This window comes from Microtus pennsylvanicus, chromosome 7 (assembly GCF_037038515.1).
Source record: "Microtus pennsylvanicus isolate mMicPen1 chromosome 7, mMicPen1.hap1, whole genome shotgun sequence".
Lineage (NCBI taxonomy): Eukaryota > Metazoa > Chordata > Mammalia > Rodentia > Cricetidae > Microtus > Microtus pennsylvanicus.
This window is the reverse complement of record NC_134585.1, coordinates 123,944,006-123,960,339: the sequence shown is the minus strand read 5'-3', so window position 1 is coordinate 123,960,339 and position 16,334 is coordinate 123,944,006. Positions and strand designations below refer to the sequence as shown.

Below are 16,334 nucleotides of genomic sequence, written 5' to 3'. Positions count from 1 at the left end.
AAGAACCATGTGGTAGGACATAGATAAAAAAATATGCGTTAATTTAATGTAGGGCCCATGTTATACAGGCCCACATTTCTACACTGTATGGCGGCCAGAATTTCAGGCCACAGTTTGCACCTGCCACACAGGAGGTGGTCACCCGGCCTTTCCAGACAAACTGAGGCCATCCTAAACAAAGGTCAGGATATGCTAATCTCGCTCTGCTCCTTCTTTGTAATTTGGGAGGTTACCTGGGAAAGAGGTCTTTATTCAGTCTACGTGACAGAGCAGGCATAGATAGGAAGATAGATAGGAAGATGTGACCAAATGGACATAGAAAACTGTGGATGTGACCTCATCATTCTACCCGCTACCTAGGAAACAGGATGCTAATGAATCTCCCCCTCAGTTTACATTTTGGTATAAAAGCTGTGTGGAGAATAAACACGGGTGATTTTTAGAATGTGAACTCAGGATTTCATGAGGGATCCCTAAAAGCTCCCTCCCGATACAGCCATGTGAGTTGTGCCTCAATTATTCCCACGCCTCCCCTACGGTTCGAGAAATAATTCAGGTCTGGGCTGGCTCCAACCTCGACAATTTAAGATATAAGAGCTAATTAGGAACGAGACTAAGCTATAGGCTGAGCTTTCATAATTAATGTAAGTCTCCATGTCATTATTTGAGAGTTGGTTGGCAGGACGGAGAGAGACTCATTACAATTTTCTACTCCTAATAATCAACAAATGAGAACAGGTGGAGAAGTGACTCAAGCTGGGGAGCCAAGCTCCAGGGGGCTTAGCATCATCTAACCCAGCTGGGGAGCCAAGCTCCAGGGGGCTAGCACCATCTAACCCAGCTGGGGAGCCAAGCTTGAAAGTGTCCTCCACATGGTTCTTACTTTGGAGTCATGAAAGATACACTAGTTAAAAAAAAAATACGTAGTCAATGGTAGTCTTCCTCCATTGTTTTTTTTTTTTTTTTTTTTTTTTTTGGTTTTTCGAGACAGGATCTTCCTCCATTGTTAAAGAGATGTGCTGAGGTAGGACATGTGGCAGGAGAGGCCTGACATGGTGACCCCGAGTGGCCATTGCAGGAATCAAAAGTAAAGCCGAGATTGTATTGGAGACTCTGAGGTGTTGGATATCTGTCAAGGAGGGTGAGAGAACTGTTATAAGTTTAAATTACTATGCTTAAGAAATCTATAAAACAAAAATGCCTTTAACCTGTAAGCCTCACATGCCCACGGACAAATAACTTCACAGACCGCTGGGGGCTGTTGTTCCTGAAAGACTTGTGTAAATAAGGCCGCTGCCCACCTGCACAGGGTGCACGCCATACACATAGGCAGGTGTGTAGACAGCAAGTACGTCAGGATGCATGCTTGCCCCCAGCTAATGCCTTTCTGAGCACCTGACTAACATAATCTGTAGTAGCACCAAAGAGTTCCACAACAGCCTGGAATGGAGGATAACAAAGGTTCATTTATTTGGGGATAAACTCACAGTAAGGGCAGCAAACTGCAGTCCTCTGTGTGCGCTGGGAACTGGAACCAAATACAGCAGAAAAGAGGCCACGCACGCTTTTCATCTGCACTTATAGTACCTGAGACCATGCCCAAGCGGGCCGGGATCTTAAAGGTCATTGGCTGAAGGAATTTCCACAACACCTCCCCCTTTTGTCTAAATAAGAGAGTTCTAAGTCTAATATAAAACTATATACAATAAGAACAAATATCAAGTATTGTACAGGAAAAAAAAGACAAGAACATACATAAAAATTAGAATTATGGGGCTGGAGAGATGGCTCAGCAGTTAAGAGCATTGCCTGCTCTTCCAAAGGTCCTGAGTTCAATTCCCAGAAACTGCATGGTGGCTCACAACCATCTGAATGAGATCTGGTGCCCTCTTCTGGCCTGCTGGCATACATGCAGACAGAATACTAAGAATACTGTATACATAATAAGTAAATAAATCTTTTTTTAAAAAATTGAATTACAACCAGCATGAACAACATCAAATAAGAAACATATGCTAAATGTTTCATAGTTGTCCTATCCTAAGGGGTCTAAGTTTTATATTAAAAATAGCTTGGCTAAGTCATGAGAGGAAAGTAACTATGACTATCTAGTCTTCAACCCCATCAAAGACTGAGAAGGGAAATAATATTACTTGAATAAACAAGAAGTGCAATCAGGCAACTTCCAAAAGGTGCAAGAAATGACAGAGACAAGCAGCTGCTTGAGCAGTGGCCCAGTCTCGTTTGCAACACTGGGGCGACCAACTTCGGCTGAGGCCGAGAGTGACTGACAGACCATTTTCAGAGGCAGGAATTTTGAAAAACTGTCTTACCCTATCTTGGATGGCTTGGGAAGTCTTTTTGCTTGTATCCTGCTTATCCAGTCTGGACACTGTGCATTTTGTCAGTGGTCAAGGCAGGGGCAGTTCTTTGCCCAAAGGCCGGTTCTGCCAAGAAGAAAAGAAGCTCCAAGTGGAGGGTATTCAGTGCTCAACATTCTCAGGAATAGACGGTGTTGCCAGGAGCAATTGTGTCTCAGGTCAACAGAACCCTAGGTTATTTAAATGCTGTATTCTACAGCTCTTTGAAGTGTCTGAAGATTATCTATATATGTGGAAAACAATCTCTATGCATCTAAAGAACCTGACTAGTCTAACTATGACAAATATGGATGACTATTGACCTGTAATCCTTAATGCCTATATACCTTAAAGACTAAGGCTTCTTATTAAAAAATTATACAGTTTAAACAATTGTGCAGCAAATAAGGACAATGACCTCAAAATATAAACAATATATTTGTGTGTATGTATCTTGATCAGAGGTAGAAATGTATATTGTAATATGACAAATATATCCTAAAATTGCATCAATATATAAAATATCTTAAGCAGAGGTAGGAACATACATGCATGCAATATGAACAAATATTGTAACCAGAAGTAGGAGCATATTCAATATAAGAAATATAATTTGAGCTGGGCGGTGGTGGCGCACACCTTTAATCCCAGCACTTGGGAGGCAGAGGCAGGCGGATCTCTGTGAGTTCGAGACCAGCCTGGTCTACAAGAGCTAGTTCCAGGACAGGCTCCAAAACCACAGAGAAACCCTGTCTCGAAAAAGCAAAAAGAAAGAAAGAAAGAAAGAAATATAATTTGAATTTGTATCAATATACAAGAATCTATAGCAATGTAAATTGTCTATAAATAATATTTTACAAATAATAATCTACCTATTATCCCATCCCATCCACTCCCTTTCTTTTTTTTTCAAAAGAGATCCCTCAGCCTACCTCATTTCCACCCCCAACCTTATACCACTTATAACCACCCCCTATATAGATGTCCCTAACCCTGAGGGAAAACTTTGTTGGGAGAGGGGACTTTGCCTTCTAGAATTTCTTCCAGCTGTCATGGGGGCAATGATATTTCTATGGCATTCTGTAAAAACTAAAATAATGGTTAAATTTCAAGATTATTGTCTGGCACAATTGCAAATAGTCTCCGAATCATCAGTAGGGTTTTTCTGAAGTTCTTATTTGAAGTTCTGGCCAGAACGTTGTAAGAAGGTGCACCATCTCAGCTAGTCAAGTTGGAATCATTTTGAGCAGCTGGTAACCCAAAACCAAGTTTAAGTGGTGCTATCAGCTCAATGGCAACCAGGTGGAATAGTTGTTGTGGGGCCCCATCTTCTTTCTAGAGACTTCAAAGATAGCTGCAGGAAAATTTATTGTTCACTGTGGAAAGGTTAAACATTATTGGTATAGACATATATTCAATGAAAAGTAGCATAGAGACAAAAATAGGTTTGGGGAGAAGTAAAATTTTGTGAACACATAGTTTTTATAATAGCACTCCCTAGATTTTATCTTCCTTCTGTCCCACACCAGATGGCTCCTGATACGAGACAGAAACTCTGAATTTTCCTTTTAACAACATGCTTGGATTTAGAGAAGGATAACCACCATCCAACTCCAAAGCCAGCTGTGATTTTTAATAACTGACGATTACCATTATATGTCTGTCAGTAAGACCTTACTCTGCAGAGGATACTGCTACTCTTTACTTGGTGATTCTTTCTGGATAGCTATCTTTTCTTCTTTACGCATCTAGATGTCTCTTGACTTTCCAAAGATGGGTATTTTCCTGTAAAGACAAGAACAGAACCCTGCCCCAACCATTATGAGGTTTCCTTACAACCGACGGACCTCTGTGGATGAGCTGTCATTTCTCTTTATCAAGGGATTCTCTTTCCAAACCGAATCTTTATTAACTTTATAGTACCCATAAATTTTCTTCTCCTGTAAAAACAAGAGTGGACCCCCTTCACCACTGTAGCTCTGGTTTCCACTGTGAGGTCAACACATCCTTGAAATAAACCAGCTGATGTAATTCTATTATCCAACGTCTCTCTGCAGCCACTGTTCCTTTCTCATTAGCGTTAAGAAAAGTCAAGGTCAATAAAGCATTATGCAATCTAGTTCTGGGGGTATTTTTTATCCCATTCTCTTTGTTTAACATATCCTTTATAGTTCAGTTTGGTCTTTCTATAACTGCTTGACCTGTAGGATTGTGCGGTGTACCTGTAATATGGTTTATATTATAATAAAAAACTGTTTCATTTTCTTAGAGATTATGCTGAAGCATTGTCTGTCTTTATTTGTGCAGGTATACCCATGATGGCCATAACTTCTAGTAAATGTGTGATTATCAAATCAACCTTTTCTAAACTCAAAGCAGTTGCCCACTATTCATGAAAACCTGAATAGATATCAATGGTGTTGTGTACATGTTTTAATTTTCCAAATTCTACAAAGTGGAACACATCCATCTGCCAGATTTTATTCCTTTGAGTACCTTTCGGGTTACCCTCTGCAGGTAGTGGTGTTAGGTTACATAAAGAGTAAGTAGGACATCTCCTTATCATCTTCTTGGCTTGTTGCCATGTAATAGAAAAGGCCCTTTTAAAACCTTTGCTATTGACAGTATGTCTTTTATGAGGTTTTGAGGTCTTCAGCACATTTCCAATCAATAATGTATCGATTTCTGCATTACCTTGAGCTAGAGGACCTGGCAGACCAGTATGGGATTGGATATGGGACAAAGCCTATCCCCTATCATGTCTTGAACATGAATGAATAATGAAGTCAACTCTGTATCATCTGGTATAAATTCAGTGGTTTCAATATGCAAAACAACTCTTTCTGCATATTGAGAATTAATAACTATGTTGAGAGGTTCTTTAGAATCCCTAAGTACCATGAGAACAGCACATAATTCTGACTTTTGGGTGGAATCATGAGGACTTTGCTCCATCTTACTCAAATTTTCTGATTTGTAACCTGCCTTTCCTGATTTATTTGCATCAGCATAGAATGTAGGCTCCAGTTATTAGTGTGTCCCGTACAATGTGAGGAAGATCCAGCTAGTTCTCTTTATAAGCTGAATTCTCTCGCTTTGGGGGTAGTTGTTAAACACTCCCAAAAATTTACTACAAGCTCTTTGCCAGGGCTTATTTTCTTCCCATAATTTTTTTATTTCATCAGTAGGTACTATAATCTCTGCTGGGACTATTCCTGCTAGTTGACAAAATCTCAATTTACCTTTTATAATAAATTCAAAGACTTTTTCCACATAAGTTTTTAATTTTTTACTCGGATTATGTGGTAAAAGGATCCAGTCTAGAAAATTCCGGAAGGTTCTCAAGTTCAATTAGGACAGTGGCTGTGGAATTCCTGGTCTCTGGCCTGAGGTGCCCGCTGGCCGAGCAGAGGCTCGTGGGCACTAAGCTCGTGGGCGTTGCCACGTTTGGCTGCCTGGTGGCGGGGAGGCTGGCAAAGGAAGCCAGCACCCATTTGGAGCCATGAATATTGTGCGGACCCCATCTGTGGCTCAGACTGGCATTTCGGAGGAGGCGTTGGACAGTCTGGCTCAGCCGACTCCTGTGTGCAGTGCTGCTGTCCTCGGTTGACTCCTTCACGCGGTTCACACGGAAGACGTTGGACAACTTCTACAATTGTGCTTCATCATTTTCTCTCTCTCAGGCCCAGATGACACCAAATCCACCTGAAATGCTCATCCCAGCACCTGTGGTCCTGAAACGGTATCAAAGCTTTCACAGACGACTGGCACAGAACCCACACTTTTGGAAAACATAATTTGAATAAAATAATTTGTCGTGTCATTTAAAAGCATGAAGTCAAAGGGGTCATGAAGCTTACCTTTCAAAACTGCTCAGTGACTATGAAGTGCATCCCAAACCCCTATACACATTAGAAACACCAAAAGAGGAAAATGTTCAATATTGATTACCTTTCCCTTAGAAGTGTGAAATACGCCGGACGGTGGTGGCGCACGCCTTTAATCCCAGCACTCGGGAGGCAGAGGCAGGCGGATCTCTGTGAGTTTGAGGCCAGCCTGGTCTAGAAGAGCTAGTTCCAGGACAGGAACCAAAAAGTTACAGAGAAATCCTGTCTCAAAAAAAAAAAGTGTGAAATACTTCTTGGAGCAAATGTTTTCTATTGACTGTTATTCATTTCTTAAAATAAAACCGACTCACAGTAGTAGTACTGAAAAAAAATCCATTCTAAGATAATATCTTCCCTCTGCATTAAATTTCTTGTAGGGACTATGGATGGTACTATGACCAGAACGCAGTTCAAATTCAGATCCACATGATACACATGTGCCTCCTGTAATTTTTCTTCGGTCAAAGTTAATTATTTCTCAGTTTCAGCTGATAATTTCCTGTGACTGTTTAAGTCTTTGTCACCACCTAAGGTTTTGTTTAAATGAATTATTTGATCAGGTTTTATCCTAGAAGTGGGGCATAGACTGGAAATGTCTCTTAGCAATCTTTGGAAGTTTTTAAGAGTCTGCAACTGGTCTCTCCTGACTTGTGCTTTTTGTGTTCTAACTTTCTGTAAACCTATTTTATAACCTAGGAAACTGACAGAATCTCCTCTTTGTATTTTTTCATGAGCAATTTATAATTCCCAATGAGGTAAAACTTTCTTTACTTCTTCAAGCATTCTTTCTAGAGTATCTAAATTTGAATCAGATAGCAAAATGTCATTTATATGATGGTAAACTTATAGATTCAGGAAATTCTTATGTATTATTACCAATGACTGACTTACAAAATATAGACACAGGGTGTGGCTATTGAGCACTCCCTTTGGGAGGATCCTCCATTGATATCTTTCAGTAGGCTGAGACTTGTTTTAAGTAGGCACTGTGAAGGCAAATTTTTCTCTGTCTTTTTCTTGTAAAGACAAGTGAAGAAACAATCTTTTTAAGTCAATAACTATAAGAGTCCATCCTTCAGGCAATAAAGAAGGCAAAGGAATTCCAGATTTTATAAGGCCCATAGGTTGAATTACCTTGTTGACAGCTCTTAGATCTGTCACCATTCTCCATTTTCTAGATTTTATTAATTCAACAAGAACTGTTAGATTCTTCAATATGCTCAGCATCTAGTTGCTCCTATACCAGCTGTTCTAAAGCTTTGAGTTTCTCTGTTAAAGGCCATTGCTTAACCCATTGTTTCTTAGTTAATCATTTTAAAAGCAGGTTGCTTCAAACCGCCGAGCCGCCTCTCCACCACCAACATTGCTGTTTTAAAGGAAACAATTGAGTCAAAAGATAAGATTGTTTTGTGCCATAGAGAATCTTTGCTAACATTTCTTTTAAGTTTATTTTTGAGAATACTTTAGGGCTGGAGAGATGGCTCAGTGGTTAAGAGCATTGCCTGCTCTTCCAAAGGTCCTGAGTTCAATTCCCAGCAACCATATGGTGGCTCACAACCATCTGTACTGAGATCTGGTGCCCACTTCTGGCCTGCAGGCATACACACAGACAGAATACTGTGTACATAATAAGTAAATAAATATAAAAATGTTTTTAAAATCTTAAAAATAATTATCTGGAGTGATAAGGAAGAAATCCAAAGAGTCATTTACTCTGGTCACAATGTGTTAGAGGCACAGGACCAAACTGGTACATTATATATAAAAAAATACTGCCTCAAAATCAGAAAATTGGACTGGAGAGATGGCTCAGAGGTTAAGAGCACTGGCTGCTCTTCCAGAGGACCTGAGTTCAATTCCCAGCAACCACATGTTGGCTCACAGCCATCTATAATGAGATCTGGTGCCCTCTTCTGGTGTGTTGGGATACATGCATGCAGAACACTGTATACATAATGTATATATAAATCTTAAAATAAAATCAGAAAGCCCACTGTGGAGGTCTGGTATTACCTCCTTAGTCTGATAGGAGAAATGTATTGAGGGGATGGATAGAAAAAGAGGCAGGTGGATCTCTGAGTTCCAGTAAAGCCAGGACTACACAGATACTAGATAAAAATAAAATTTTGTTATGGAAAAAAACTCAATGTTTAAGAAATAGAAAGAATACACTGGGCAGTGGTGTCACACATCTTTAACCCAAGCACTGGGCGGGGCAGAGGCAGGTGGATCTCTATAAGTTTGAGGTCAGCCTGGTCTACAGAATGAGTTCGGGACAGCCAGAGCTGTTACACAGAGAAACCCCATATTGAAAAACAAAACGAAATGAAAAAGAGATGCAGGCGGAGTGTCTCTGTGTCCTGGCAGTCACTCCAATATAACAACACAGAGACTCATTATTGTTGTAAATGATTGGTCACTAGCTTAGGCTTGTTTTTAGGTAGCTCTTAGAATTTAAATTAACCCATTCCTATTATCTGAGTGCTGCCCCAGGCTTGTTTACCTCGGCTATGAACTTCCCATTTTGCTCTAGACTCCTCAGACTCTGCCCTTCTTTGTAGCAGTCTCTCTGCCCCAAAAATCCTGCCTAGCTATCAACCAATCAGCTTTTTATTAACAATGAAAGCAACACATTTTGACAGTGTGCAGAAGAGTTATTCTACAGCACAGAGAATAGTATATGTAATCTAACATGGCTACCACTCACAATAACTAACCATATATGGTTAATTTATTTCATCTACTTCCTAATCCCCTCTATCTGGACTAGAGAAGACCAAGACATCATGATCCATGATCAGTGTTTGTGTCATTATAAAATATTCCTCCATAGCCAGGCGGTGGTGGCGCACGCCTTTAATCCCAGCACTCGGGAGGCAGAGGCAGGAGGATCTCTGTGAGTTCGAGACCAGCCTGGTCTACAAGAGCTAGTTCCAGGTCAGGCACCAAAGCTACAGAGAAACCCTGACTTCAAAAAGCCAAAATAAACAAACAAACAAACAAACAAACAAATAATAGATAAATAAAATAACCCTTCTTATATGGCAGTAGGTTGTTTCATCAAAATCTCAATCATTCAATTTTACCAATAAAAACTCTGAAGCCAGACACTGGGGTGAAAGCCTGCTAGCTCAGAGATCCAGAGAAAACATCAGTTGACATTCCCCCTCAGCCCACATCCCAGCCCCTCCCTCCTCCACAGTCTCAAAAAACTCCTCACATTCAAATGTCCCTCCCTTCTACTTCCGGTGCACCTTTCTCTCCATCCTCCTGACTCCCTCTTACTCTCTGTGGGCTTTTTCTTAATAATCCTGTTCTCCTGTTCACTCCATGTCAACTGGTTGCTTGCTCCACCTCTTAACCTATGGTTGACTTCTATTTAATCCTGTTTACAGCATGCAAGCAGGCTTTTCCAGTAAACAACGCAGTCTCGCAGTTCACAGTGTGAGCAAATGTCTGTCCTGCAAAGGCATCAGCTCAGCCCTTCCGTCTTCCTCTGCTCCTTCCGCACACACTTTTCACTTGTGTACTCTCGGCTAACTGTGCTTTTGTATTTGAATCTTTATTTCGGGCAGTGGAGATGATTCAGAGAGTAAAAGCCTGGTTACTGGAGCTGGCTCCCTGGAATCCACACCAAGATGGAATGAACTCCATGAAGCTGAAGTGAAGATGTCCTGTGGCCCCCACACATGTGCCCTGGCACAGACACAGAAATACATATATTTACAAATAACTGGGGGCAAGGCTGGAAAGATGGCTCACAAGATGGTGGCTCACAACTGTCTGTAACTCCAGTCCCAGGGGACCCAATGACTGCTCCTGGACTCTTCGAGAACCTGGCACATGTGATGCAGGCAAAATATCAATACACATAAAATTTTAAATAGTCCTGTTTGTCCTTTTTTGAGATAGAGGCTCATGTAGAACAAACTCACTTTGAACTTGCTATGTAACTAAAGCTGGCCTTGATAGAAGGGTTTACCTAATTCTTTATCAATGAAAAATCAGGAGTCAGACATTGGGGTAAGAATGTAAATGATTAAAGAAACAGAGAAGCCACCTCTTCTCTCTGCCGTTTCTCTATCCTAAAGGGCTGAGATCCTCTCTCAGCCCCATCCTACTACTTCCTGTCTCTGTAGGCAGAGGCTGCTTGTTTATTCCCTGGCCACCCAGACCCGAAATAATCACACAGAAACCGTATTAATTGCAACATTGCTTGACCTTTTAGCTCAGGCTTCTTAACTCTTAAATCTTAAATTAACCCATGTCTATTATTATGTGTATTGCATCTCTCTCCTTTGGCAGCTACATGGCGTCTCTTTGACTCCGCCTTCTTTTCTCCTCTATCTCTGCTTGGAATTCCTGCCTTGCTCTATTCTGCCCTGCCATAGGCCCAAGCAGCTTCTTTATTCATTAACCAATAAAAGCAACACATAGACAGAAGGACTTCCCACACCACCTATCTGTCCTCAGTCTTTCAAGATCTCCATGGTTAATTTTGGTCAGCTAGTGGCTAGCTCTGACCTCTGACTCAAATCAAACTTTATTATCAGAATGTGATCAAAATATCACACAACACTTGATCTCTGAATCTCTTGCCTTCACCACAGAAGCAGAGATAACAGGTGTATCCACCTAAAACCTCATTCTTTTTTTGTTTAGATTTATTTCCTGTGTGTGGGTGCTTTGCCTACATATATGTATGTGTACCACATATGTGCCTGGTACCTGTGGAGAGCAGAAGAAGATGTCAGATTCCTCTGGACCTGGAGTTAGAGATGGTTGTGAGCTAGCATGAGCAATGAGAATCAATCCTGGGTTCTCTGCAAAAGCAATGAATGTTGCAAATGGTTAAGTTGTTCCTCTGACACATTCCAGCAAGGTTTCAGCAGCTCCTTTCTGTCTAGTGAGAGAAGATGCTCCAGGCTCATCTCATATTTTACCTACAACCTGAGAACAATCATTTCTTTAAGATCCCGGCTTCCTGACTCTTGGAATTTTAGGGGTATTTGATGCTGCTAAGCTGAGGACTGTGTTAAGGTCCTTTCAAGGTCTAAGATCAGCACTTCCACTGTGTGATGCCCAGTTGTTACAGAACTATTTGTTGAGATGACTATTATTTTTCCATTGGATTGTCTTTGATTTCATAAATGATTTATTAGCACATACTCATCATATATAATAATGGGTTTCACTATGACATCTTCATACATGCAGATAACTTTATTATATTCACCCCACTGCCCTCTTTTGTTCCCCTCACTCCCGCTTTCTACTTCCCAATCAGTCCCCTTCTACTTTCGTGTGTATGACCAAATGAGTGCTACTTACAGTGGTTATACCACTGAAGAGAAGGTGTCTCCCTTCCCCAGGGTGGGGCCTCCTGAGCCAACTCAGTTACCTTTTGACAAGGTCTCTCATAAAGCCTGGGCTGGTCTTGAATCTGCTAGGTAGCCAAGGATGACCTTGAACTTTTGAAGCCACTTGTGACCTTCTGAGTGCTGGGATTACAGGCCTGCACACCAAGTCAGTTTAGGCATTTATGTGACGCCAAGAATCAAACCTAGGACCTTGTATATTCTAGGCAGGTGCTCTGTCAACTGAGTTATATCCCCCACAGTCTTGTGACTTTTTAAAGATATCTTAAAACCCAAGTTGGCCTCGATCTCTAGATCTTCCTGTGGCCCCCTTCCAGGTGCTGTGCTTTTTGGGTTGTGTCACCATGCTTGGCTGCCACCGTCCCGCCACAGATTGGCTAACTGCATTTGTAGGAGTCTGTCTCTGGCTTTGTTTCTGCTTCTTTGATCTATATCTACTGTTACTTTTTTCTGGTCTATATTCTATCACCAATACCACACTGTCTTTATTTGTAGAGCTGGAGTTATTAATTATTAATATTAATAAAATCCCCTGACTTTATGCTTCTCCTCTAATGATTTATTGCTCCATTGTTTCCATGTTCTGAACATTCTGACTTTTCTGCATGATGCAGTTAGGGACTTTCCACCTGACCGTGGTTAGGTTGCCTAGTTACCCGTGTACACAAGGAGAACTTCCTCCTTTCCCTCACCCTGTGTTTACCTGGATTATTCCCTTGCATAAACAAGACTTTATCAGAAACCTGTCTTGTCTCCATCTCTCGTGTCTCTTGTGCCAACCCATTCCCACTCCCCCTCTAGGGTCTCCATTGACTTACCTGTGGGCTGGGACAACAGTTTCTTTGTAGCTTTAGAGTCTGTCCTGGAACTAACTCTTTTTTTTTCTTGTAGACCAGGCTGGCCTCGAACTCACAGAGATCCTCCTGCCTCTGCCTCCCGAGTGCTGGGATTAAAGCCGTGCACCACCACCGCCCGGCCTTACGTAGGTTTTTCAACTCCCGTTCTCCCTCTACCCCTGTGATCTCTGTTGTCTCCTGCATGCCTTACTGCTCCCAAAGTCAGCAACAGCTGTCCGGTTTTAATAGTTGTCACCAGAATAATTCTGCAAGGAAAGCGGTTTGTCTGCCCTGTCCCTCTGCATTCTGCTCTGCACCATATATATGATGAGAGGGAGGGGGAGGGCAAGGGGGAGAACAAGAGCTGGGGGTTTCTTTTCTCTTTCTCTCCTTCCTTCCTTCATTCTTTCGTTCTTTTTCTTTCCATCTTCCTTCGAGACAGGGTTTCTCTGTGGCTTTGGAGCCTGTCCTGGAACTTGCTCTGTAGACCAGGCTGGCCTCCAACTCACAGAGATCCGCCTGCTCTGCCTCCTGAGTGCTGGGATTAAAGGTGTGCACCACTACCACTCGGCTCCCTGTTTTTCTTAACACACAAGTGAGGGTCATTTAGGAAGAGGAAACCTCAGCTGAGAAGGTGCCACCATCAGACTGGCCTGTGGCAAGTCCCGATGTAGGAAAGCCCAGCTAACTGTGGCAGCTGTCCTGGGTTGTCCAGGAAAGCAGGATAAGCAAGCCATGGGAGCAAACCCGTAAACAGCACTCATCCATGGCCTCAGCTACAGTTCCTGCCCTTGCTTTCCTCCTTGAGATACTGCAACTGTAAGCTGGAACAAACCCTGTCTTCTCAAGCTCCTTCTGGTCATGGTGTCTGTCTCAGGAGTGGAGAGCAAACTAGAACAGACTTGACACCAGGTTCATGGGGTAGTGCTGTGGCAGACATGACTATATTGTTTAGGAGTGGTCCAGGAGGACTAACACTGCTTCTCAAGCTGGTAGCCAAATTTGGTGAATGTGTAAAAGTCATCCAGGGAGCTAGCAGTGGATTTTGAAGGATGAAGGGGTCATAGAAAGCACTAAGGCATGGTGCTATGTGACAGGGCCAGAGCCCCAGAGAAGGTGCCAGGAGAGGCTACTGGTGAAGGGGCAGCCTCAGCTACAGTAGAAAACCCCAGCATACTGCAGATACCAGGACCTGGGATGGCCCAGGAAAGCGGCTGCTGTGGGGTGGGGAACTGGCCTGAGCCTATGAGATGAGCTATGTAGGCTGTGAAAGGCAGAGAAGGCAGCTGACCAAGTCCTTTGGATCCCAGAAGATTGTGACTCCCACACACTGGCCACCGAGCCACTGTTGGGTTTTCTGGTTTTTCTTTGACTGTAACTGTGGCCTGGCTCTTTCCTCTTGAAATAGAAAGTATGTAATTTACTTTAATTTTACAGGAGCCCACAGTTAAGAGAGAAATTTAAATTTAAAGACTGATATTTTACAGTTATATCAAGTTTTACATTTTGATATTAGTATGAGCCCTTAGGGACAGATAAGAAAGGAAAGGTTATGGCTGAATAGTGACATGTTTGTCTGGCATGCATTGCCTAGCTTTCTTGTCTTAGAGTCATCTGGGAAGCATGAATCTCAACTGAGAAAATGCCCCCCCTCAATCGCAGTGGCCTGTGGGCAGGCAAGTCTGTGGGGCATTTTCTTGGTTAATGATTTGCCATGGCTCCAAGGAATGGACCTGACTGGGCTGGATGGAGGACTGGAGAAAAGACAAGTGCAGACAGACACAAAGGCAGAAAGTTGGGCTCCCTGTTGTAGGAACCGCAGCACCCCAGAAGCTCAGTCTGAGAACAGAGAGGCAGGGTTACTGCATACCGGTCAAGGAGACGGAGTTGCTACATACAGATAAACAGGAAGCGGGGGTTATGGGACACAGCTGAATCAAGGAGATGGGTTAACTCATCTTGACAGGTGCAGTCTCTGCAGGGAAACAGTCTTCAGGCTGTAAACATCCAGTGGGGAGAAGCCATGGTGGACATTTTCTGCATTTGCAGCAACTTTCACACATGGACCAGAAGAGAAGGCTTTGCTATTTCCTTCTGAGTTCCTGACATGGCAACAGAACACACTAACACTCCATTCTCTCGGGGCTGCCTAAGTCAACAGAACACACTCACTAACACTCCATTCACTCACTCGGGGCTGCCTCAGTCAACAGAACACACTAACACTCCATTCACTCACTCAGGGCTGCCTAAGTCAACAGAACACACTAACACTCCACTCACTCAGTCGGGGCTGCCTCAGTCAACAGAACACACTAACACTCCACTCACTCAGTCGGGGCTGCCTCAGTCAACACAACACACTAACACTCCATTCACTCACTCAGGGCTGCCTAAGTCAACAGAACACACTCACTAACACTCCACTCACTCAGGGCTTCCTTTCCTCCCTACAATGACTGGTTTGGGAGGGTACAACGCACTGTGGGTGGTGCCACCCTAGAATGGGTGGTACTGGATTGTGTGAGAAAACAGGCTGCACAGGTACTCCTCACAGTCTCTGCCACTAGGTTTCTCTCTGCCGTAGACTCCCCTTCACATGGACTACAGCCAGCTGTAAGCTGAAACAAAACCTTTCTTTTTTCAAAAAATATTTATTTATTTATTTGGTATACAATATTCTGTCTCTGTGTATGCCTGCAGGCCAGAAGAGGGCACCACACCCCATTACAGATGGTTGTGAGCCACCATGTGGTTGCTGGGAATTGAACTCAGGACCTTTGGAAGAGCAGGCAATGCTCTTAACCTCTGAACCATCTCTCCAGCCCAACAAAACCTTTCTTAATAGGAAGCAATGAACCACAGCAATAGTGAGCAAACTGACACATACAAACCACACGTCACGTGTGTGCTGTGCATGTTTGCATTTATGAGCACGTGTGCGGCTATGTACGCATGTGATGCCAGAGACTGACACTTGGACGTCTTCCTTGATGACTATGTTTCTAGTGATTTATTTCTAACTTCTAGGGTTTTATCTACACTTCCTACCTGTCTGTCACCCCATCACGCACTGTCTTCACACAGTACCATAAAGTCAGTCTCTCCGCTGAGATCAAGACTGGTCTAGCTTTACTCTAGTACTAACCCCCATGCTCCCCTCAGAATTCCTCTCAGTTTGGGCAATTGTCTTACGGCTTTCCATTGCTGTGAAGAGTCACCAGACCAGGGCTACCTTTTGTTTTGTTTTGTTTTGTTTTTGTTTTTTGAAACGGTTTCTCTGTGTAACAGCCCTGGCTGTCCTAGAACTCACTTTGTAAACCAGGCTGGCCTTAAATTCACAAAGATCTTCTAACCTCTGCCTCCCAAGTGCTGGAATTAAAGGTATGGGCCACCACCGCCTGGCAGAATTACTCTTCTAAAGAAAACATTTAATTGGGATGGTTTGCTTAAAACGTTCAGTCCATGATCATCATGACCGGAAGCATGGCGGCACGCAGGCAGACGTGGTGCTGGGGTAGTAGTAGCTGAGAGTCCTACATCTTGCAGGCAACAGGAAATCGACTGAGATAGTGGTAAGTATCCTGAGCATAGGAAACCTCAAAGCCTGCATCCACGGTGACACGTGTCCTCCAACAAGGACACACCCACTCCAACAGAGCCACACCTCCTAAAAGTGCCAATTCCTATGAGACTATGGGGTCAATTACACCCAAACTACCACAGCATCTCACATATCTTAATAAATGACAGAAACCCTGAGCCGTCTCTTCTATCTGGAATGGTTGATTTTAATATCCACTTGCCACTAATTAGAATCACTTGAGTACGGAACCTCAGCTGAGGAATTGTCTTTGTTATCTTAGTAGATGT

The 16,334-nt window shown here is 42.8% G+C and overlaps 1 protein-coding gene and 1 pseudogene across 1 annotated transcript in view; one reads left to right on the top strand and one right to left on the bottom strand.

Moving 5' to 3' along the window:
• Window positions 1–1,075: 1,075 nt before the first annotated feature.
• Tsacc (TSSK6 activating cochaperone) overlaps window positions 1,076–16,334 on the bottom strand; it is a 29,581-nt gene continuing 14,322 nt past the window's right edge. Inside the window, exons 4-5 of the mRNA XM_075979120.1 lie at window positions 2,334–2,447; window positions 1,076–1,129 (exon numbers count right to left, since the gene is read on the bottom strand). Of these exons, the coding sequence (XP_075835235.1) occupies window positions 2,377–2,447 (71 nt within the window). The 3' untranslated portion in view covers window positions 1,076–1,129; window positions 2,334–2,376. The remainder of the gene's footprint in view (window positions 1,130–2,333; window positions 2,448–16,334) is intronic.
• On the top strand, window positions 5,571–6,241 carry LOC142853960 (protein Hikeshi pseudogene; annotated as a pseudogene).